This window comes from Triplophysa rosa, linkage group LG4 (assembly GCF_024868665.1).
Source record: "Triplophysa rosa linkage group LG4, Trosa_1v2, whole genome shotgun sequence".
Taxonomy (NCBI): domain Eukaryota; kingdom Metazoa; phylum Chordata; class Actinopteri; order Cypriniformes; family Nemacheilidae; genus Triplophysa; species Triplophysa rosa.
In genome coordinates this window covers 2043399-2069673 of record NC_079893.1, presented here as the reverse complement: position 1 = coordinate 2069673, position 26275 = coordinate 2043399, and the positions used below count along the sequence as shown (strand labels likewise).

Here is a 26275-nt window from a genome sequence, read left to right as displayed (position 1 = left end):
CATGATAGTGTTGAGTTTCGTATTAAAAGTCCAGTACACGGATGTGTTTTTTTTGTTTGCTGGTAATAGTACTGTGTTTACCGTGGTCACTTTTAAGAGACATCCGTTATAGTAAAAGCATGCGCTTTTTTACATTTAAAGTGTCAGTGCCGTTCAAGTGGTTTATAACCTTTTCCTGGAATGATCTGCATTCTGGCATACTGCATACTTCCTGACATGTACAGTATGTTATTATCTAGCTGTCATGCTACAAGGAAATGTTCTGCAATTGTGTGACTAACCATCACATCCAGAGCATTTTTAAAAACACACGTTCATGCGGTACAGAGTTTTAGTTGTTGTTAATGGAGGTCTCGCGGATCTTCAGTCAAGGATAGATTTGATTTTATAAATAAAGTCCTCCTGTAGCTCAACCCACGTCTATAAACTTGATTGTTCTGTAAATCACTGCGGATAAGCATCTGCCAAATGCAGAAATGCAAATGTGCTAAATGGGACATTTATTTTGACATGAATGGAAATGAAGCCGTAAAGGATTGACAATCTGTTTAATATGTTGTACTGTCTTAAGCTTTTACATCGCATAATTTCACAGACCATCTGTTTTTTAGTCCAGTGTTAATTTGGGGAAATGTAAATTAGCATTGTTTGGTTGGATGAATTCTCAGCACCTGTGTGTTGTGTTGGCATGAAATTGGAAGCGAATTATGAATGAGCAATTTTCAACGTGATGAATGGAAAGACAAAAAGAAGAATATACAACATTTCAGTTCAAAGCAAGTCATACAAACATTGTGTACATCATGTGAAAATATGAAATGAAATGACCTCTTCATTTTAAGGCATTTTTGAAACATTGATTTCTAAGATTATTTCTAATGTTTATGGAAATATATTTTATGCTGTGTGTATGATAGCATGTGCATGGGTAAATTATAGTGACTAAATTTGTAGAAGTTATTTGAATGTCTTTAAAATATCTCCCATACACTGTAAAAAAGAGTTTTTCTGTTATTTTTTTACAGATTTACTAAATTTACCGTTTTTTTACCGATTTTTAATGTATTTTGGAAATACTGTTAAAAAAACGTAAAATTACAGAAAAAGACCACAAATTTACAAGAAAAACAGGGAAAGTGTAATTTTACATGGAAAACCCGTTATTTTACAATTTATGTCCCAGCTGCAAGAACATTTATGTTTTTTAACAAGATTTCTTTTTTTAAATACGGTCCAAAACTATAAAACTACAGAACAAGACAACACATTTACAAGAAAAATGGGGGAAACTATTTAATATATATCCTTGTATCCTATAATTTTACAGAAAAAAAATAGGTATATTTCTGTTTTTCCAGTTTACAGAAAATTTCCGTTTGTTTTTACAGATTTTTTTACAGTGGAGATTTAAATTTGAATTGCAATTCTGCACCATCTTTCTATTTTATTCAGAATTTAATCATTTGAAAATTGAAATAAATCAAACTGTAATTTTCAAGGCAAATGTGGTTCTGAAAGTGAATGTACGCCCATACCTCAGCGCCTCGGTTTCATCCCCATCAAATGAAAGATGTCGTATGATCATACGTGCACTTTCATCTTTACAGGTTGGAAAGTTTCATAACATGGCCTGTAATTGCAGACTGTGTTACAGTTTCTCAGCTCCAGAGCCATTAAAGTGGCTGGTTTTGACACAAACTCGTTTTGCTTGCTTGTGAAGGATGTTTCGAGGTCAGTGAAGGATACAGAATTCATTACGGTTCAGGTACATGAAGCGGCGTACGAGGGGATTCATATTTTTGCTTTTGAATGGCAGCGCAGCATCAGTCACCAGCTCCCGTGATAAACAGCTGCTGTTGTGTTTTATGAGTGCTACATCATTATCATTTGTCTCGTCAGCATCTTGTTGGGATGTTCGGTGACAGAGAAAGGTACCGCCGTATAATAGATGCACGCACACAGAGCTTAAGGCTACAGATTCTACACGGACTAAAAAATAAGAGTACATTTCGAAATGAAATAAATATAGTGGGTTTAGCATTGTAAACATTAGTATTCTACATTGTTGTAGCGTGATGTGATTACATTTGACATATGACCTCATCGCATTGCATTCTTAATGCCATGAGCGTCCAGCTGTGCGCTCAGAAATGAATCCGTTTGGCATTTTAATGCAAATGAAGAGTTTGGTTCCAAAAACTCCCCTTTTCACATTTTTCAAAAATCATGTTTTTTATTATGTTATCATGCTTTTATTGTGTTTTGTCGTGTTAGTTAGCTGTATTTGTTTAGTTATTATGGCGTAAATCAAAAGAAACCAACTGCAGTTTGATTGATATTAATTGGAATGCACAATAAAAAAAAACATGATTTTTGAAAAATTGAAAAACGGAGTCATCTCATTTTGGAAGCAAACTCGTTTTAAATGAAAACATTCATACGCTGGTCTGAGTTTGAGTTAAGATGTAAAAAATAGCAGACGATAGTATTTCTTGTTTATTGGTTAAATCAAATCGCTTTGCATTGTGGGATACAATACGCTGCCGGAAAAGAAACAGTACCAATTTCTGCCATTATGACCCATCAGCTGTTCACCATTAAAACCAGTACAAACTTATTTCCCGTAGTGTCTGATTCCAGTAGGATTCAATGGTGTTTTACTGGTTCTCAACACATAACCAGTAGAGCCTCCAGACATACATCCGTTTCCATTAAAACCAATACGACTCCCATTATAACTATTAAATCCAACAGAATTTCTCTGATGGTTTCTGTGTTTTACCCACTGCAGCGTGCTCTGACTGTATAATGCACATTTCCGCATATATTTGCAAGCTGTGCACTTTACACGTAGGTTCAGGCTGCAGAAATGCTAAGAGAAGTATGTTAATAAGCTCTTTGCATTAATCAATGAATGCTAAACATGAATTCTCTCTCTTCATGTATTGCTGAGCAAGCTCGAGCGCCTCGTCCCGCTATCGGATTTTCCTCCCCGCGTTCTGCTAATTACAAAGGCTAATTAAGATTTAGGCCCTTGTGTTGTCCTTTGGTGAGACCTTTGTCACCACAATGTAAGTGATCCGCATTGATTTTATTTGCTCATTTCTATTTAATTGCTCCATGCGAAATAGGACCTCGCAGGCACCTCATGATTCATGAAAATTTAAGTCAATATTATATTCTTGTGTGTCAGAGACTGTCCTTGTGCATAAGATATCAAGCACGGGTAGAAGATTGTGGGGACGCTTAAATTATATATATCATGATGTCGTTTTTCAACTTTTATTATATAAAATATATACCATTTGGGCTTGTAAGCTTCCATATTTTACCTGACAGACATAATATAAAAAAAGTGTTTTATTTTAATAAGTGATCAGCTAGATTTGGAATTTGTTTTAGCATGCACATTTTTGTTCGAAAAAAGCAAGAATAAAGCTCGAATTAGCCGCTTTGTGAAATAAATGCGAATTGACACGTGATCGTGTTGCAATGCTAAATATGAAGTTTCTACGCTTCATCTCCAACCTATAGATTTGTTGAACACAGTTAGCCTCCTAAATGTGTTTTTTATCTCAAGAATAGGACAGAAATACGTTTCATTGTGTGAATATTTTAATCTGAGAAAAACGCAGCAGATTTTCATCAAAGCGTTGATTCTGGCTAATTATCCCGCACACACTTCCTGTGAGTGACAGCTGAGATGCACAACAAGCACTAGTGTGACGGGGTCAGCCGGGCCGTTGCCATCGGTTGCGTCTCCATAACAACGTGTCCAGCTGTCTGCTGTCATGGCAGCGTGAAGAGGGGCAGATGTTCACACGTATCGTCACTTTCGCCTCAGTGAAATAGAACGAAATGATTATTGGTCGGAAAAAAAATGTCATCATCAGTCATAAGAATAATGTTTTAATTATGAACAGAAATAAACATTGTTTTTTCCATATGACTTCTACAATGTGTCATGTGTGAAATAATGTTGGTTGCATGATGCATCCTAGTCAGGATTTCATTAGATCGTGAAATGTTTGTCATAATGGACGGTTTCAAGTTTTAGGTATACTAGCCTGAAAATCTAATAGATGTTTCAATGGTTCATGAGACAAAAATCTCCCGTGATTCTTTGAGGCAGCACTAGAATGATGAAGCGTCACTTCATCACACATTTAATGCGCATCATTGTGTTGCGTTAGCGCTAATAAACTGTTTGTTTTGTGAAAAGCTGAGAAATAAATCATTTCATTCACAGTGCCAATCCTAGACGTCTGGGGCCCTATGCAAACCTTTGTGAGGGGCCCTCATCATAATAGTTCAAATTAGATAAGCATAACTGTAAACTATAAGAAGTGGATTGCTGTGGTGTGCATTATAGCTGAGACTCACATGAGCATTGTTCAGTTGGTTTTGTGACTGTAAGTCATTCCCTGTAAATGCTATTGAAGTTAGAATATTAATGTGTATGTAACTTTGGAGACGGTCCCTAAATTCACGACTATCCAACGTCTACAGTCAAACCAACTGTATGCCAGTGGACAACTAGTAAATTTGTAAATCTGTACTCGCATAATTTGGCAAAACTAAATAAGACTTTGAAATAGTACAAAAACACATGCCGCCTTGTTATTTTGCGTAACGTTGTTGCCGTTTTTCTTTTCCGCTACAGACGGATAGCTTCGTTTTGAAGCCATGGTCATATGTAAAGACGCATCATCACATTATGCGCATGTCATCACCTGCGCGCACTGCATGATGTCCGAGTATGTCACAGCAATTAAATAAATTGAGTATTAAAAAGGAAATTTCCAAATGATTCCTGTAAAGTTTGTAACAGAACACATCCGAAGGCAGAATTTGCTTACATTATACGTAGTGTTTATGATTTGGTACTCAAGGGTCCCCCCTGGTGGTGCAGGGGCCCTACTCAACTTGCGTAGTAGTTGCGTAGAGGGAGGATCGGCTCTGTCAATTCATATTTATTGCATTTTATTTCAGGCAACATCACTTAAATCTTCCTTACAACATCACAGGTCTCAGCTCATAAACGGGAACCTCCCAGTAGGACTTGAAGGCAAAACTTGTTTAGTCAAAAGTGAAGTTATTTTAATATTTAAAAGGTTTTTACATATAAGCTTAAATAACATACCATGTGAAATCCCTCTCTCTCTCTTATTTGAGCGTGCAGCGCCTCTGTTCTCTTTCTCAAGTGATTGAGTCACAGATGGTAAATAGTGACAGATCTGACAGGTACAAATGGGGTCCAGAACCCCGAATGACAGAAGACAAACTCTTCAGAAACACCACTGCTGTAGGTTTCTCACGACGGCTTTACTGTCTGCAGGTGACTGAACTGATCTGTGTTATTAGGACACTTTGCTTTTTACAGATCTTATAGTGTTTCATCACTATTTTAGTGATTCATATGACTTTCTATGATCTCAAATGTTGCATTTAGATCTGCATTATTGCTATTTTATAGTTGTATGGTTCTGTCTGATTCACATTGTACAGATTCATACTGTATGGAATTAGCCGCCTCTTAAAACATTTACCAAATCTTGTGAGATCCAACTGGGTTGTGGTGCTGTTATGTCTTTGAAAGACCCATAAAGTGAATCTGTTAATGATTGGCACATTAATATACTGTCATGTCACCTCCTGAAGGAATATGATGGACATGAGTTGAGAATATCAGGAATTATCTTGGTTTGGATCGTTTATTTGAAGTAGACGTGAACACACGTGCAGTTATGAAAATATGTGTGAATGATTTTGCCGTGCAGCATTTAATGATGTTTAAGGACCTGAACAACAACCAGGTCTTCATTTGGAAGAATGCTTATAACCAAACAGTTCTCGACACCCATTGACTCCCATAGTAGGAAAAATTACATTATAATTTTTTTGTTCTGTTGACCATTTTGAAGAATGTAGGACAGCAAACAGTTCTGGGGCACTTTTGACAATCATTTTTTTTCTCTACTATGGGAGTCAATGGGTGTCGAGATCTGTTTGGTTTTAAGCATTCTTCCAAATATCTTTCTCTGTGTTCATCAGAACAAAGAAATGCAAACACATTTGGAACTCGAAGGGGAGTAAACGATGACAGAATTTTCATTTTTGGGTGAAGTATCCCTCAAAGAGAATGAGCCCTTATTAAATGGATAAAGTGAAAAATCTTGCGTTAAGCGTTTCTTCCCTATAGAAGTCCATTATAAGGAAAGAGCTTAACTTACCACAACAACAACCACGGAAAACCAAAATAAATACATTTGTTTATCACTGATATCAAACATAAACATGATAACAGAAAAGTTTCATGTTCTCGCGTTATGTGGTTTCTTTATAATGAACTTCTATGAAGAGCAAACTTAACGTGAGACTATTCTTATCCCTGGAATAAGTGCTTGTTCTTTTAACAGTAGGTAGTGTTTATTATAATTAAGGTTTAATAGAAATTTGGTTGTTTCGGTAAGCTTTTTCCTTATAATGGACTTCTATGGGGAAGAAACGCTTAACGTGAGATTTATCACTTTACGCAAAACACAGGTATTTTGAGATTGTTATAGTGAATTCTTGTGGAGAAAATCACTCGCCGCCCTCCATCTGCACTTCACGCAGTGCCGTGACGTCATGTGCAAACAAACCTTTGGAAAAGAATTTCAGAGAGGAGCTCAGACAGAATGTGTTTTGACAGAGTGTTGGATTGAAAGCGTCTGATTTCTGGCCGTATTCCTGGAGGATTTCTGATAACCATTTCATCTTTTGCCAATAAATGACTTGTGCTGGACTCGACTTCACACACAAATCGTTTTTTTTTCTCAACGTTTTTATTCTGTTCATGATTTAATGTGTTGCATCATTTTAACAAAAAAAGAGAATTATTTCATTATTTATTCATCCTCGTGTCATGTCAAAACTGTATGAGTTTCTTTCTTCTGCAGAACACAACAGAAGATATTTTGAAGAATGTTGATAATCAAACAACACTAAACCTCGTTGACTTCCATTGTATGAACACAAAACCACTGAGACATTTCTCGAAGTATCTTCTTTTGTGTTCCACTGAAGAAAGACTTGCATACAGGTTTGAATAAATGATGACAGATGTTTTGTTTTTAAGATGGAATGTAAGGATGCCCAATGGTTTTGGTCTGTGTTGGTTTTGGCTCTCCTCCATGTGAGTGTTGAGGTAAATAGCTCTCTAATGGTTTGTTTACTTTCAGCTTTCTCTCAGTGGCATGTTTCATTGCAAAGCCAAGCAGGGTTAAGCTAACACAAACAAGCTAGCTTTTATCACGGCTAACCTTTGTGGTGACGTTAAAGACATTGAATGTTTGTCGTTTAATGGAAAACCATGACAGGGTGATCTATATTCCAATAAAACTGTGTGTGTGTGTGTGCGCGCTAGTGTGTGTGTGTGCGTGCGTGCACGCATTTACACAAGCCCAGTAATAGTATCACATAGTAAACAATCATATATATACAATCAGTGTTGAACTTTTTCACTTTCTCAGATTCACAGTGGTGAACACAGCAGAACTTCCGTCAGCGGAGTGAAGCGGCATTGATGGGCGTGCTCTTTCTCACGCTGGCTGGTTGACGCGTGGGCATGCTTTTCCGGGAGAATTGTCCAATGAGGGACTAAGAAAAGTTGTTACGAAACGGATTTTCATGTTCGAAAAAAACTTTTCCGAAACCTATACGAACGCTGGTGGAGTGTATCGAGCACAGAAATACTACGTCATACGTCCAACTCGTTTTTTTGACAAGTTGACCATGTCAAGCTTGAGAAGCCAGCACGTTTAACAGTGTAAAGAAGTCAGAATGCGTGAATTAGCATGTTGCCTCCGCTTTCAGAAAAACAAAGATACAACTGCATATAAATCGTGGTGCTTTGCATATGAACAGTTGTGTGTGTGTGTGTGGTGTTTTAACATATTTGTGTTTAGATATTGACTTTCATATTCAGGGTTTTGAATTTTTAGTCGCAGTACGCTGTCGTCTCCCCAATACATTTACATCTTATTAGCTCAAATTGAACTTCTGTACCTCCAAAGAGCTTTAGAAAATGAGATGCACGGATTCCATCATTAAAATGTAGCACTTTATCCAAAGCTGGCCGACCATGAAGACTTGTGTGACTGCTCGACTATCACATTCTCCAGCCGCCTGTGAGAGCAACTGGCCAATTAAGAGCCGTGTGAATATTCTGTGCTGTGAATTTAATTTTCCAGCTCCGTCTCGTAAGCCCTCGGTAAAGTCTTCATTTCAACCCTGATAATTGGGTCTGATTAGTCAATAACTGCCTGAGTCCAAAGTTCTGCTATTGAAAGCAAATGAAAGAAAGACTCAGAGGAGACCCATCATTACATGACGTTAATTTGTATTTAACCAGAGTAACTATTACAAGCTCCTTAAAATGACATGTCATGCCATGTGTAATGTTGCTGTGTGTGAATGTGAGCAGTCTGCCAAGTTGTAAAGTGAACGAATAACAAAGTTCTGGTTTTGGGAAAAAAGGAGTCGACTCTGAATCACGCGAACGAGTCGTCTGTCGTTCGAATTTCAGTTCCGGGTCAGATTTGCATCACTCGGTGTAACGCCCGCCTACGTTCCATTTGCGACACTGCACGAGGTAGACCAATCACAGCAGACTAGACCATCTGACCAATCAGATCAGAGTAGACTGACAGAAAGGAGGGGATTAGACGAACGAATCATCTGAGAGTCAGTCAAGAAGTGAGGTAATAATAACTGCCTATTATTAGAAAATGAAAGTGTTTTTACACCGTGTATGTACGTGAACTTGTCATTGGACACTCCATCAACCAAAGTAGGACCTTAAAAATCACAACATATTTACTCTTTAATGACCTCTGGCTTTATTAAACTCTGGAGATGTATTGACATATCTTTTGTTCAAATAATGTTCAAACAAACATCACCTTTGCAAGCTGCATTTAATATAAATATGTGCAGTCTTGCAGTGATCAAACCGGCGTCGCTTTAAATCTAAAAGCTCCGAGCGTCCAGCTGTCAAGAATACTGTGAGTTTCAATTTCAGCACAGTGTTTTGTTATTATATTCATGCTTGGAGTCAGAAAATGAAAAAGCTACAACAACAAAACGCTGTGTGTGTTCTACATAAAGTACAAGTGGTTAAGGGTTATGGGTGTGATTCTTTGAGAGCGACTGTGCTGTTTATATGAGCAATATGTAATTTTCTGAGGAAGTGTACTGTAAAGCATTTGTTTTTCTCTTAAAAGCATGAATGACATTCAGATTCTGTTGATGCAAGTACTGTAGTGCGACTGCTGAACAAAATAAGCACTGAAATAACCGCTCTGCTGTTAGTTCCCTCATGAAATATTTGCTCCGTTCCAAAACCTAGTGAGCTCCCTACACCCTACATAACAGAATCTGGATGAATCTTATGAAAACATGACTCGTGGCAAATATTATCTGGAAACCAAAAGAAAAACAACAAAATAAAGTCACATAGTAATTCAAATGAAGACTGTAAATGTGTCCTATGGTATGACAGCAAAATAAAAAAAACTAACAATGAAGATAAATCTCTCTTACACCGTGTCTACACCTAACGTGGCGTGATGCGACGCGACACAAGGCTTGTTCTAATGGGATTGCCGCGCCGCATCCAGTGTGGACAAAATTTTAAATTATAATGGATTCTAATGCGTTCTATTGTCTCTTGTCGCGTCACATCGTTTGTTTTCAAAATTTTTGCTGTAACAATGACCTGATCTTAAGAGAATTCGTAACTATTTTAATAGGTAGCTAATCCGTATGAATTCAAAACACAAAACTTAAGAAACGGACGATTTCTAAAAAATGGCAATACTGAAGCCCCACCCCTAATTCCGCCTTTAAAACTAACGTTACTGGCTTGAAAGCAAATCGCGCTAAAATGTACGAATGAAATCATAAGAATTCATACAAATTAGCCGAAGTTTGCCACCTTGTAAAATAGTTATGTTTTGCCGTAAGATTGTGTTTTATCACACCATAGGACAGATACAGTATTTGTCAACTACATTTATGTCTATAAAGATATTAGCATTAGCTATACCATTAGCCATATTAAAATGCCATTTTAAGTCTAAGATGAAAGCACATTTGAAGAGTGTTTTTTTATTGTGCATTCCAATTTATATCTATCAAACTGCAGTTTTTTTTTTATTTAAGCCATAATAACTAAACAAATACAGCTAACTAACACAATAAAAAACATGATTTTTGAAGAATCTTAAAAACCGAGTTATCTTATTTTGGAAACAAACTCTTCATTTATTCTCTCTAGCTTTTAAGTTACAGTTATTATATTTCTGTCATTTTACTCCTCCTGTCATTTTTTACTGCAAACATATTTACTGTACTACGATTTGCTTTACCTGCACAAAGCACCGTGGTAAACATATGTATAGCACTACAGTACATTATAGAAATCAACTTGAGATTGACCTTGGCGTTAATAAGAAATCTGATGAAATCTGTCAACAGATCAGGCTGTCAATCCTCCCAGGTCCTCTCTAAGGAGCCATCTGATATGAAATAAATTTGTGAGGATTTACAGTAGATTCTGTGAGGATCAGGCGTGTGGGTTGACTGTTTATTGTCTGAGTGCGTGGATGCTGAAATAATTCATCTCTCACAATAATGGAGCCGTCTTCATCCACCAAGGACAATTTAGACCTCATCCTGAAATAATTACACAAGCCATCACCGCTAAACACAGTCTCAACTTTGTCTCCTAAATTTCCTAAAAAAGAGAATCAAATGAGAGTGTCATTTTTGAAACTCATAATGAGTTGATATTGAGATCTTGACTCTGAGCTCAGTTTGACACATTGATGACATCGCATCTCAAACTCTCATGAATGAGACATTTGTCAGATTTCTGACTCTTTTTCTCAGGAGAAATATCCGAGACGCACATGAGACTTAAACAAACATTTTTATTTGCTCTTAATTGACAGTAATCTCAGTCATGTCTACCAGGGAGAAATAATTGGGGCGATTTCATGTGTGATTCATCTTTATGATGTTTTTGATGTCGTTTAAAGCCTCGTACATTCCTCTCAGTTGATGTTTGCTCATCTGTCAGGTCTGATTTAAACGTGTGCTTTATAACGCTCGGCTTGTGTTCGTTCTGTTGAACGCGTCTAACCAAAATAAGCAAACTAGAAGAGAGTGTCTGTGTCCAGATCGCTCTTATAGAGATGCTTTTACACGTCTGCTTTCCTTACAGAGCGCTTCTGTTCCTTACGGGGCTGCTCGTGTTCTGACATTCAATTTTACAACAGTAATCACTTATTTCAACAATTTCTCCAAACAGGCGAGTGTGGAAACTGAGCGTTTAGCTGGAGATTTTTGTAGAGATGTGAAAGGGCAGTCTGCTAGAGCATCAGGAGCCCCGCTGCGGTATTTTGCAGTCGTTTATTTCCCGATAAGCACATTTGTATAAACACTGATAGAAAAGCAGGACTGAATGCTTTGACGCTGGAGTTTTTGACTTGTGAAAGCTCTGAATAGAGCAGCTGTGATTCGTGTTAGGAAATCATTACTTCAATTACAGTGTTGAAGCTTCTCCTACAGCAGATTCACAGTCAATAAAATCCATCACAGTTTTGTCCAAATCAACAAATGAAATCAACTTAAATCTAGTTTGACATTTATACACTGTTTTTAAACGAGCCTCTTTTAAAGCTGTAATCCACAGCCCACAATTAAAAAGACTGTAGTGTACCGGAATATTGACTATAGTAAACTGTAAAGTAAATTCTGTATCATACTTTTATATTCACTATAGTAAATTGTAGTAAATTGTAAAGCACTGTAGTATATTTCAATATTTATTATAGGAAACTGTAAAGTAAACACAGTAGCATACTCGAATATTTACTAAAGTAAACTGTAAGATAAATACTGTAGTATACTTGATAATTTACTATAGTCAACTGTAAAGTAAATAATGTAGTAAAATGTAATTTTTACTATAGTAAACTAAACAGCAGTAACCACTAAAGTATTTTAGTAATGAATATTTCCTGCAGTAAACTGTAAATTAAAAACTGTAGAATACTCAAATACTTACTACAGTAAACTGCAGTTACCACTAAAGTAAATAGCTACTGTAGTATACTTGAATTTTGACCATAGTGAACATTAGTAAACTGTAAAGTAATCACAGAAGTATACTTTCATATTTACTATGGTAAACTGTAGTAAATACTACAGTAAAAACTTGAGTAAATACTAAAGTACACTACAGTATTTTTCATGTCTGTGTGAATGTAAATCTCTAATTAATTGATGAATAATGACAGTAGGCTACTTTGTACAAATGGAGTAGTGTTAAGTGATGTACTGTTGCTATGGTTACCTCATCAACATCCATTTAGCAGCAAATGCATTCTGTGTATGTTTTTTTTTAGGCTGTAAATATATATGAATTCTACATGTAAATATATGTTCAGTATGTAGGGAAAGATATCACGTGATCCCTCAAGTATTTGATAAAATTTGATTCATAGGCCTAAGGCTTACATGTTTATTGGCCGTTATGGCACTTTTGTAATGGAGTCAGAAGATTTGAAATAATTTGTTTGGAAATTGAAATCTTTCCATTTATGAATTTGATTCTGCCTTTCTCCCCTCGGTTATTTGTGTCAACAGAACGGCAGGATTTTATTGAACCAGACTCAGACGTGTAGAGACCTTTGCGCTGCGGTTAAACTGATGTTTCTCTTCAAATGAAAGCCATCAATCGGTGGTCTCGTAGAGTTCATGTCAGACACGCTCAGAGGTACGGCCTGTGTACTCCACACTTCCCACCCGTCAAATCCCCCGATAACGACGTAGCCTCTCTCGACCCCCATTTCTTATCTTTATTTTTATCTTCGCCCGACGGCCGGTACATTTTCTTTTTGCCAGTAGGGAGAAAGTTAACCTTGATGCTTTTGGAATGTGGTTTCACTCGGCCTGTGGTGTCTCTTTCATGATAGAGAGTTTCTCTCGCTGCGGCTCTTCGCTTTCAACAAAACGTGATATCAATACAGTATTGACGCGTGAACGAGGAGATTGTCAGCGTCTGGTGACTAATTAAATGAATAATCTTTAGGAAACCATTAAGCACCAAAACCACAAACCACAGAAAACATTGTGCATTACAACTGAAAAACAGCATCAATTACTTTTTGGATTTTGTCCCTTTTTTTATTATTGTTAGTCAAGATTTCGTGCACCAGAAAAACAAAATAATCTCATAAAACTAGAGGTAATCGAGCAGATCCTGGATGTAATAGCTGGTTGTGTGTCTAGCTTTCTGATCGCCACGGCAACGCCAGGCATCACTGGGTAGAGCCCTTGGCTCTGACCTCCAGCCGTTTCCTGATGGAAATCTAACCGGGCAATTTGAGTCCTCACAGTAAACAAACAAAAGTGCTCTTCAAAGCTGAGGGCCGACCGGAGAACGAGAGATTGGGATTAAACTCTTCCCAGAATGCAGCGGGGTTATTGAAGTCTTAAAGGAGAAGAAGGACTTTTAATAAGTGTCATACACCTGTATCTTAGGACTGCTCTCCGATGAGTTCAAATGTTTTGGGAAGCTAATACACGAAAGCCATTGATAATTACCATAGAGCTCCTACCAGAGCACACGTGAGGAGAGGAAAAGTTATCACTGTAATCCCCTGATGGTGTGTTCGGTTTTACGGAATCACAATATTTACTTGTATGGGTCAAAATATAAGTAACACTGCAAAAAAAAATTTTTCCTATGAAGCATTTTTGTATTTTTCTAGCACAAAAATGAAAAAATCTGTCAGTAGGGCCTTTGGTCACTTTCCTTATCAAGGAAATGTATCTTGATCTAAGAATTTTTTGAGATTTGTACTAGAAAACAAGACAAAAATGCTTAGCAAGAAATTCATTTAGTGACAGTAAAAAATATTTTTCTGTCTTGTTTTCCAGTACAAATATGTAAACTTTCTCAAATCAAGATACTTAAGAAGCAAAACTACACAAGATATAAAGTCTTGTTTTTTTGTTAAAGATGTATGTCCTTGACAGAAATGTCCTTGTTTTAGGCGAAAACTCATTGAATTTTGATAAATCTATTTGTTTCATTTTTAATATTGTAATATTAAGTCATTTTAATAAGACATTTATCTTTAGCTGTAATTTTTTGGCTGTTCTAATTTTAATTATCCTTACAGATAAATTCAGTCCAATTTGAGCCTGTAGAGTGATTTATTTTTTTTAATCACACTTTGTAACATTTTTTTTTACAAATGTAACAAATTATTGCTATGACAGAAAAGCTTTTTAGGTTTAGCTTTTCACATCCATTTTCACTTTTATTCACAGACATGCGAGATGCATCACATTGCAGCAGAATGAAGTTTAGATGAGCTCAATCTCATTCACAACGCAAGCTAAAAGCTTTCTCCGCTGTGAGTAACCCATGTTAGACTGACCTACATTATACCGCCGCGTGCCAAAAAACCGCTCCAAGTTTTAATTGCTTTCGCCATGGCCGTGCCATTTCATTTTCTTCCTGTGTCCTGTAGAGCTAACCCACAATGCACCTCTTCAACAGCCTCATTGACAATCGAGCGCTAAATCAGCCCTTTACGCTCGCTTGTCGTTCCCTTTTGTTGGAAAATGAAATGCGGCATCCATCTTGTCCGCATCGAGGGGCGTTCATGAGTTCAAGCGAGGGGTAGCACCTAATGGAAAGATCAAATGCGTTTTCTCCGGCTTCTTTCAGCCGATCAATGGCATCATCTAGTTTGCTGTAATAGGTTCCATGTGAGCACAAATTAATAACGCTGAGGTTTAATGACACAACTGTGAGATTGGCAAATCATCTATCTTCACTATCGATTTGTGCCCAGGTCCACTCAGGAGTCATTTGGTCCGGAGGAAAGAGAGGAGGGATGTAGTGACACTTGTTTTCCTGTTGTTTCACATCCATACGCACACACCCTGTGAACAAAGTCAAGAATGGTGTGATAATGAATAATACTGACATTTTAAATGAAGAAAAAAGACGTTTAAGCAGATAATGAATATTGCAGTGACCTTAGATTTGGTGAAACAGAAGAAAATCAAGTGTTAAAATTAAACTTAGCAACGTGATATCTTTCCGGATTTTATAATGAAGAATTCAGTGAGAAGTGCTATATGTGGCGCTCATTAATAAATGATCAAACGCTGTGAACAGAAATAACTCGTTTTATTCCTCTTTGCGCTCTGGTGTATGTAATAGTATCATATTGATATGAAGGGACACTAAAACCTCTTTGGCTCTGTTCGGTTGTGTGACATGTCAAGGTTTAACATGATGCTTTAGATGTCTCCGATGGGATCGGGCTATTTTTATCCCGTGCTGGAGGTGTGGACTGAGGTTGCCATCTTCACAAGGAAAAGTCATGAACATTTGCATGTGTGCATTTGGCAGATGATGTGATGACTTTGTTCTGATGAACACAGAGAAAGATATTTGGAAGAATGCTTATAACCAGACAGATCTCGCCTCCCATTGACTCCCATAGTAGGAAAAAATACTTGATCACTTATTTGTTCTGTTGAACACAAAATAAGATATTTTGAAGAATGTAGGACAGCACACAGTTCTGGAGCACTTTTGATGACCATTGTTTTTTTTCCTACTATGGGAGTCAATGGGGGTCAAAATCTGTCTGGTTACAAGCATTCTTCCAAATATCTTTCTCTGTGTTCATCAGAACAAAAACATTTATACAGATATAGAACAACTCGAAGGTGAATAAATGATGACAGAATTGTCATTTTTAGGTGAAGTATCCCTTTAAGACCTGTGTTTTCTTCTGTCCTTCGTCCGGTTTTGTGAATGCTGTTGCTTGTCGCTGTGAATTCCTGTGGATGTATTATTAAAGAACCAGTTTCTGTTACACTCCTTCGTCGTGCGCTTTATATCCTCAACACCCGTGACAGAGATCGTGTGGTTAAGTTGTATTTAACTGTTTAGTGTGGTTAAATGCAATGACTCTGTTGTGTCCTCACAAACCAACACAAGTAAAACCTTTAAGTCTGACTTTGAACTATTCTGATTTTTTTTATTATTGGTTCTGAATAATTTGTCATTGTCTAAGTGTACGTTAACATCACAGCGCTGGACACTTAGAAGAACCTTTTGGTTCCATAAAGAGCCTTGAACATCCGAAGGACATTTCTGTCTCACAAAAGGCTCTTTGTGGTCAAAAAAGTTCCTCAGATGTTAAAAAAAGAAGAAAGGGATGGTTCTTTAAAGAACCTTTGACTGAATGGTTCTCTGTGGAACCAAAAATGGTTCTTCTATGGCATCGCCGTGAAGCGCCGTTGTAGGAGTGTAATGTGTAATAGAAAATTGAAAAGTGTTTCCTTTGCATTTTTAAAAAATATTTTGCATGCAGACAATGTTGTCAAAATGATTCTTGTTTTCTCAAACCCACCTTTTACATTTATATGGAGATGGTAACGGTACCACTTTGAAAAGTTTGTTTTGAAATGCAAGTGGCCATTTCCAGTTTTGGTTGAAAACGCTGTGTAAATGCCTGCTAAATAAACATTTATTTTCGTCAAATTTATAATATACCTATTTATTTACTTTCATACGAATCATATGTCAATATATGATACTGAATATATACCATATTTTCATACCATAGTGTTTATTCAGATTGTAAAAGATCATCTTTCTAATAGTTTGATATACAGTATATCATGCTAATGAGATTTACCGTGGTATTTACATGTTACTCCAGTGTGCTTTAAAGATTGCAAAGAAATGGTATACTTTAATACATAGCATGGTGTTTGCATGCACACATATACAGAAACTTTGTTCAGCGTCTATGTATGAAAGTTTCTCTGTGTGGGACTCTGACGAGAGGAAATGGAAAAGTTTCTTACAGCTGGAGTTGCTGAGACAAATAAAGATAGTGTATGTGGCAGTTTAATTACAGTTTACAGCCGTTTCTCCAGCGTCTCTTTGGCATTTTTAAAGGTAATTTTCAGGAGAATGTCCACATTACCATTCTGCCCGTGGTATTTATTTGATCAAACTGTCTTTCACGATGTGAGAAACATTAGGCGTCTCCATTTGTGTAGCTGCGAGGGACATTATAGAGAAACGATATGTCCAAATATCTCGAAATATGAGCGCATGGGAACAACCTAAAGGGTAAAATCAATTCACAGACTCTAATTGAATCAATACATTACATGTTTTTATGCCCGTCTGACAGTCTTATATACAACACAGTGGGCGTTAGAGGAAAACGGAGAACTTTAAAGTCCCAGTGAAATTAAAAATCTGAAATTTTTTCATGAAATATTGCAGCGTTTATAGTAAATACTATTAGATAATCAATGTGAATCATTTTCTTTTTAAAATTCATGTACCCTCATAATCTTCCGTTAAAATCTGAAAATGTACTTCCGCCCTGAAACGACTCTCCATCTCAAATGACATAAATGAGACGGCTTGGGCGGAGCAGCCGTTAACTCCTCCCCTTCAACCGTCAGTCTGCTGCCAGCTTCATTTCAAAATGCAACGGCTGTTTTTGCACATCCAATCAATTTGCAGGGAAAAACGCAAGCCACGCCCACTAATTTTCTACTTTGAAATTCCTTTTCACTCGGAAATGTGTCAGAATACCGAAGTAAAAACGATCGCAACTTCCGGTTCACAGGGACTTTAATGTCGTCTCGATACCGCTGTCTCTGATGCATACTCATCACCTGTGCATACTTACATTCGTCTCAGTGCCATATGTATGTCTCTATATCTATTTATTCCAATTATATAATACGTTTTCATGTCACGATATCTGTTTCTATACTTTCAAGCACAAATATATTTACACCTAGATGTCTCATTATGTCTCATGTCTGTTTCTCTGAGGCCGTGTGAGTTGTTAATGTTGTTAGTTATGTATCAAATGTAAAAAGGTGTTTTTTGGGGGGTGTAGATGAGTTCGTCTCAGTAATGAATCTGATCATGTATGTAAGAAACCTTCTGATTGGTCCCGCTCGTGCCGACAGATGCCATGCTGCTGGTTGCCGATCGGCTGGAGGGACCCTTCAACATCGAAGCCGTCATGGAACCGATCGATGTGAAGATCTCAGAAGCCATCATGACCATGCAAGACAACAGTATGCAGGTCTCAGAGAAGGTACTTGAGTCACATAAACACTTACAGCTCTGTACTACTTTTCAATGTATTTACGCGTTTATTCATTGCAATTTGATGAAAAACATTTTTTTTTGTTAGTACAAACAGAATATTTTCTGCACACATACTCATCTTAACATATGGCACAGCGTTAGATTTAAAGCGAAAAGAAATGAAACGGAGAAGATTTTACCGACATTTGGTCATAGCGTTGATGAAATATGCATGGTGCGTGTTACACGTCAAAGCACACGCCAGACACCAAAGCTTTTTACATTTCTCTGAAGGAGCTGCACATGACGCCAGCACGAGAAATGAGATGCGGTTTCATCCACAAACACCAATATGAACGAACGAACGAAAGAAAGAAAGAAAGAGTATGGGCTACATGGTGTCTTTTGAACGCTGGAGTTTGCTTTTACATTAAAAGCTTTCCTCAAAACAGGAGCTGATGGAAAACGCACTGCAGTCGTGGAAATCTGGATGTACGTGTCACGCGGAGGATTTGAATGATAATCATAGTGACAGATATCTTGACATCAGAACGCAGGCATGACATTAAAGTGGTCCATCACTGTCAAAATTCACTGCAGCATCCGTCCATGTGTGAATGAAAGTCAATGCGTGTCAGAGAGGTCTGGAAGAGGAAAATGCGCCTAACATACAGGAAAAACATATCCATAGCAAATGTTCAATTAAGAAAGTTATTTTGCATTTTTATTTATTTACACAATTTATTTATTTATTTTATTTACACATTTGTATGTCCTTGCTCAATAGCAGATTGTAGGTTTAATAAAAGAAAATAATTAACATAACGTGCTTATTCATTTCATAAATCATATATATTATATATAATTATATATCATTCAAATTCATTAATATTATTTATAATTATAATTTATTTATCACTGTAAATATCAGCCACAGCAACTTTTTATTTATCCAATTCATCTAAAAATGTGAAGTCTTAAAACATATTCTTGTGTTATAAGGATGTTCATAATGATTCTTATGAAGAGAAGGATTTTTAAGTGCATCTCAAAATGGTTTTAAAGATCTTTCCAGCCTGCTGCAACACAGTTTGATATCAAGATTTTCTTCTTCGTTTCCATTTTTTTGACTTGCACTTTTTTATTTGAATAGCTTCTGCTAACCACACAAACCACTTTAACTGCAGGTTTTTCAGGGATGTGGTCATCCTAGACCAGCAGGAGTGGGCCGATCGGCCCGCGGGATCTCGGATGTGTTCAACAGTCGTTTCAGACCGTACAGTCCAGAAGAGCGGCCCACCACGGCAGCGGGGACGAGTATGGACAGACTGGTGAGTGATCGGGCGGGTCATGAGTGGGTGATGATGATGTTCAGAGGAATGCTTCTGTCCGGTGCTTCTGCATCCATCAAATAAAATGTCATTTCATGATGTAAAATGTCCAAGACATTCAATCCAAAACATGTTTTTGGACATTATCTTAAAAACGTGTCAACATCTAGAATAACTGGCTTGAAAGTGAGGACAAAAAATTAAGATGAAGGTCGTGGTCTTATATTCAGGTCTGATGTTCAGATGTTCATCCCACGTTGTAAATGTTCACACGCAAATGAAAGAAAGTTGAAAGTAGTTTGACGAGTGGAGTCTTCAAACGGTCAAGAGAGCCGCTAATTGAAGAACCACCCACACATTACATCACTTTATTTCATTACATAATGTCTCTCTTTTTTTGTTTTTTTATTTTATGCAAAGATCAAGCCGTGTCTAGAAGTATTTGAGTTACTTTAGAGAACGAAGTGTTTCGACTCATAATCTTTAATGGGAAAAGATGAAAATATGCCGTTGACTTTAAAGTAGAACACGATTGCGTAATCTTATTTTAGCCTGCGGCTAATGTGGAGAATTCATTTAACATGACTTACGATGATTTTTCACTCAGCCGTGCATCGGATGAGTCTTAAATTAACGTTGGAACACGGATGCGTGACGGTTAAGTAAATGTTGAGTTAGACAGCGGTGTTGAGGAGGGGTGTGCTCACTTCTTCTCTCAGCGTCTGGAGGGAATAGCTTGAAATATTCCAGCAACGCCATTCATCAAATGTAATTGTGCATATTGCTTTCTGTCCAATGCATATTTATCATGTGTTTGCTCTCTCTCTCTCTCTCTCTCTCTCTCTCTCTCTCTCTCTCATCTGCGCTTTCAATGAAATCCCTCTTTTCTCTGTTTTTTGCTTCCGCACCCCAGAGGATTGTTTGGAGGACGATGCAACACAGCGTAAGCGTCCACCCCTCCACACACACACACACACACACGAACACTTCACCTCCGTCATTTCTCCTGTGGCTTCTGTCCATCTTTTCTTCTTCTTCTTCCTCGTTGTTCTGGGGTTGTGTTGAACTCTCTGTGTTAGAGTCGAGTGAGAAGGAAGTCATTGACTACGTTTACATGCGCCCTCATAATGCGATTAGAATAGGATTTTGGCAGTATTGCGATTACACTTTACCTCATGTAAATGCAATCATTCGATCTAAATAATGCGATTAAGCTAATAATAAGTTTGGTTTAATGTTCGCCGCCTCCTTCTTCCTTACTTGGAACTGTGTTACAATATTATTTACAGTACTGTATTTCAAAATTGTTAGCAAATGATACAGTAAACGTTTTTTATGACCATCAGACAGAAAGGAAATGTGTGCAGATATTTCTAGGCCAGTGCAATGTAATATATGAGTCAAGTGCTTGTTTACCATCATTTAAACTGACTAAAATGTCTTTCCTCTACTGTAATTTCTGAAAGCGAGAGAGTAAATGCATGTTTCGAAGTATCCGTGTGTCTGTGTTCAGAGACGGCAGTGGGTACTATACTTGAATAGAAATGATACTGTATCTTTTAAAACATAGAATATATGTTTATACATGGCGGAAGCATGTTTAATCTTCTTCTCTGTCGCCATCTTAATTTGACAATTCCGTTATTCATCATGTAAACGTACTCTTTGTGTTCTGCCATAAAACCCCCACAGGTCCATTTCAGTCTTGTTTTCTTTAGTCTCTGGGCTAATGGATTCAAAGCCTTGGGAATCTGCCTGCTTAAGTTTGATTGCTAATCATACGACTTTTACATTGATCACCTGGTTTGCTCCTTTTTAATTTCCAATGGTCTACAGTCGGCCTGTTTGTGAGAGCATCAGCTACATTCACGGGTGATGATGTTGACTGAAGAATGTAAATGAGCATGATTTGACCGATAAACAGAAATACGTCAGAATGTAAAGGCACGTGGTTTGTGTCTTCCAGCTGCATTGCAGTGGCATTGATTCTTTCTGGGCTCGTCCGGCAACAATACTCACGGGTCCTTCCTCTCCACCCAATTTATTTTCATCATTGTGTACATGACTTGAGTCGTAAAACTGCCTGCGCTGCTAACCTTGGGGGAAGAGAGGTGTACTGTACGTACGGACCTGTAGACTATAACAAAAACAGCGTTTTTAGGACATCCCTCATCAAATAATCATATGCTGTTGTGTTAATAATGAAACGCGGGGTTTTTATTTGAACAATGAGAACATGTGAGCAGTTTCCCATTGTGTGATTTCTTTATGGTCATCGGTTGCATCAGCTGCTTTTTAGATGAACTGCAGATGAGGCAATCCATGTTGCTTTGTGAAGCAGATCCTCTCAGCCGGTTTTGCTGGAGAACTCAGAATTTACATTGACCATATGCTACCTTCAGCAAAAGCTTATTGTTAGGCAGCATTGCATGAATTTTGTACGGCAGTCCAAGATGGCGGAAGCCGCATATTTTTCTCTGAACGGTGTTGATTATATATTGTGGTGTTCTGTTGGGTTTTGCATGTCGAGCGTCTCAGAGCATCTGTTTGCCTCATAAAGAAACCAAAGACATTAAAGCTGTTCACACGTGCTGTTATATTTGAAAGAGTTTATGTGTAAACTGATTTGGATGCGGAAGGAAAGTTGTTATGGGAGCACTTCTGTAAGTGAAGTCGACTCACTGTACGTGACCTAAGTGTCATAAGTCCGATTAAGGAAATGAATTTACATCGGTTTTATAGCTCATTGAAGTTTTAATGGAAGCACTTAGCCGTGAGACTCAAAGATGTTCTCTTGGGACCACAGTCAATGAGAACATGAGCGCAAGGCATTTCAAGTAAAGAGCCTCTTCAGCGGCTCTATAAGACTCATAGAGACGAGAAAACACCTTCTGATTTTCAGCCCTTCAGTCGTCAATAACGTACATGTAGATAACTGAAATTAATCTCTTTTTGCGTGATTATGTTATGTTTCGACGTAAGAGAACTGCATTTCTTTCTTAGAAAATGTAATGTAGCGCTAATGAGAGACGTATCATCTGAGATGACTTAAAGAAGTGATCGTGACAACGTCTCAAACTTCGTCAAAAGTCTAAAGTGTTGAAACTCAAAAAAATGTCATCAGATTTTTCCAAGAAAAACACAATCTGAGCCGTTCACTTTATTAAGACTACTTTATTGAGTAAGCACTAGTACTAGGATAGTTGTAAGTGTAACATTTTAAAACTACGTGGTGTTAAATATGCCCATTTTTATCATGTTTGTAAAACGTACTTTTAAGTGTAACAGTAGTTAACTTTGAGTAAACGTTCAGTTTACAACAATATTTTTCTGAGATGCTCAAAAAATGAAGGAAACACTCAATGAAAGCCAAAATCATCAAAACATTCATTTTAACTTGAAAGTTTTGTTGGTAGAGATCTAAGATGTGATTCAAGTGTTCCCTTCATTTTTTGAGCAGTATAGAGGGTTTCATCTTAACAACATAAACAAACATTACTACACACTTTTGTGGCCCCAACTGAACTTCCGGTACACATTCACAAACAATAGAGCGCCTGTAGATTATTTGTGTTAACAAGCAAAAGAAACCGAGAAGAAGCGTTACTTGGCTAAACTTATCTCTCCAATATTTTTGAACTCTGATACCAAACTGACCAATCACAGACTAGAGCGTCTGACCAATCAGATCAGAGTCTGCTGACAGAAAGGAGAGGATTAGACAGATGAATCACCGAACGAATCATTTGAGAGTCAGTCAAGAAGTGAGGTAACAATAACGGCCTATTATTAGAAGATTAAAGTGTTTTTACACCGTGTATGCACGTGAACTTGTTGTTGGACACTCCATAAACCAAAGTAGGACCTTAAAAAATCACAAAATATGTACTCTTTAAAGACAACATTTTCGTCAACATCTAGATCAAGAGCATTAAAACCAGAAGTGATGCGTGCAGACATATCCTCTTCTTATTCCTTCTTCCTCTTCTTATTTCTTCGACCATTTACTTTTATTCATAGGTCTATCGTTTTTCAGTATCTGTAGGCGCGTTCCTCGTGTGTCTCTTCTGACTAATTCCTGGCCGTGTGTCACACGTATGTTGACAGACCCATCAGAATGTCCAGCAGACGGCGTGTGTTTGAAGATAAAGCTTCATTCGAGTGTCTGGCGGTGGTTGCTTTATTTTCAGAGCAGCTACAAATCAGCGGGAATGAGTGTCTTTCTGAGTTATGATTCACTGTTGGTGATTTAGTTTGTTGTCTCAGCTCTGATTGCTCTTAATTTGCTTCGCTGGATTCACGAGGACTGAGAAATCCCGGCGTCTACATGAGCGACAGTGTATTTAAAATGAGAATGACATTTGCATGCGTGCCCGAGAAGATTCAATTTGCTCAAGCTTAATACATCCGGCCTACTGATATTAGGTTGGTCCGGTTCTACACCAAACTTATATTGGATATCACGACTGGCATTTGCGTGATACGCGGTTGACGTGTAGAAGGTTCTTAATCACAAACAGAGAGAAGAAATATGGAAATGTGAACCTTACAAAATACATTTGTGAGTCATAACTGCAAGGTGAACTCAACGGTTTTGTTTGAATCAGAATGAAAGACCTACTGGGTGACTGTTCACACGTTAAATTAAGAGTACGCAACGCTTTTTAACGATATGGCAGAAGAATTTCATCTTTGACTTGGCAAGAAGCGCCGTGACCCGCTGGATTTGTGTTGTCCTGCCAGGTGCAGATTTGTGCTGTAGACGTCATTTTCCTCAGAAATAATGAAGATGTTTTATAACCTCGAGTCAAGCCAGAGCTCGCTGATTCTGTATCCCAAATACATGAATAATAAAAGCATGTTGTTTTCATCCTGCATTGTTAATATTGAAGATATTTCACATTCAGTCATGAAGTCGGATCTTCTGTTGGGTTTGAAAGGCTAAGCGGCCAACATTTTTTAGACTTTTTTGGAGATTTTACTAGCGTGCCTCAAATCCTCATGAGAAGTGTGTGGTGTTCGCCAGACGGAGTTCAGCTTGAATTTACTGTCAGAGATTATCTGTACCCTTGACCCCCTTCGTGACCCCAGACATTTAAAATCAACCAATCAGAGACGTTTCCACGGTTTTCTCTTTCCATGAAGCATTACAAATGTCTCACATTCTAGTTTTTGTATATGTATTTTTATATATAATATTTATTTTAGATTTAAAGTCATGTTGAAAAGACACTTGAGTGAAATGTTTCTTATTATTTAAAAACATCTTTTTGATCTGTGTGTATATGCTTAAATGTCTGATAATTACTTTAGAAGACACAAAACTAACATTTTTTAGTAAAAAATGTTTGTGAAATGTATGACTTCGACTGAATAATGAAGAAAGAGCAGCCAATAAGAGCACAGAATAGATCAGAAAACTCCTTTACTATTGAGTTGCTCGATAAAATGACAAGAAAACAATTCTCCAAATTCTAGTCGAAAGGTAACTCGACTGAAGATGATAAAATATAACAGGTTTTAATTAATTCATAAAAAAATGATTACAACATAATTCCCATAGTTCCCTTTGTTTATATTTGATCATTTTGATGAGTTTATTAGTATTCTAAAATATGGAGAAAAAAATATGAACACATAAGTGAGTAAGTGTCCAAAAACTTTAGACCGGTAGTGTATGTCAACTTTAAGGATATTTATTACACGTCTGGTTGGAATGCTTGATTCTGATTGGCCAGTCGCAACATTTGCAGGTTGGTTATTCCCAGATAACAACCGCTCAAAACTAATAACACACGGTAACCCGGATGCAGCAAATCATTTTGACAGGTTTTTTTGACAAATGAAATATAAATATGTCTTTTAATAACATATATGACATTATATTTACAAATGATTAAAGCAAATTGAATGTTGGTGACATATGAACGTCGTTGCGGGGTTGTTATTGAACATCCCGGGGTTGCGGCACATCGAGCTAAATCCACATAAAAAAATGCCGGATGTGGCCGGGATGACATAAGCTCCTGTAAAAAGCAAACGCTGAGCGCTGGTACCGCGTCCTCCGCCAGGAAAGGCTTGGAATAGCTTTTAAACACAAAGGCATTCCATCAGATGGTTTAGGTTACGCTGTAATGGAGGCGTGCGTTCACATAGCCACTCCATTTTTATTCCCCCAAAGCCACAATTACCGTGCGGCTGGGCGGAGTGAATAAAACACCCGTAAACTCATTTGGCATTACTTTGGCTGCTGCGTCATGCTGGTTTGCAGATTCAGCAGATGTTATTATGAGCAGAACAACCACGACGGGCACTTCCAAACCTCCTCGCAACGGGAGAGCCCAAAAAATTGGCTTTTCCAAAGCGATATCCTTCCAGCTCCGTCATGTAATTACTGATATTTTATCTTGTCATATTTGAATAAACAACCCCAGTCGTGTATTCTGTAATGTAATAAGAGCACGGGGTCTGTTTGTCATGCACGCTGCTTCCTGAAGCTTTAAACGTCATCTGAGGACGCCTGGTGTTCAGACATTCACCACTTGATTTCACGGCCAAGAGTTTGTCACCCCATCCATTCAACCTTCCCCTTCATTAATGCAGGCCGTATTGTTATTCAAAAGAGCCGCTTAAATTCATTTAACGTAATTGAACTCGGCCAAATGCTGCCGGTGCATCTCAATGGCATCTGTGGAAAATCCCTTCTTGTCCCGGCTGAAAGAAGCCAGCT

At 37.6% G+C, this 26275-nt stretch overlaps 1 protein-coding gene across 2 annotated transcripts in view; it reads left to right on the top strand.

Annotated features, from left to right (window-relative positions):
• The window catches only part of gpc6a (glypican 6a), a 151542-nt gene that overhangs the window by 102839 nt on the left and 22428 nt on the right, over positions 1 to 26275 (top strand). Inside the window, exons 5-7 of one of the 2 annotated variants that reach the window (XM_057332362.1) lie at positions 18091 to 18221; positions 19402 to 19545; positions 20459 to 20488. In XM_057332362.1, the coding sequence (XP_057188345.1) occupies positions 18091 to 18221; positions 19402 to 19545; positions 20459 to 20488 (305 nt within the window). The remainder of the gene's footprint in view (positions 1 to 18090; positions 18222 to 19401; positions 19546 to 20458; positions 20489 to 26275) is intronic. The other variant, XM_057332363.1, reaches the window with a different exon arrangement.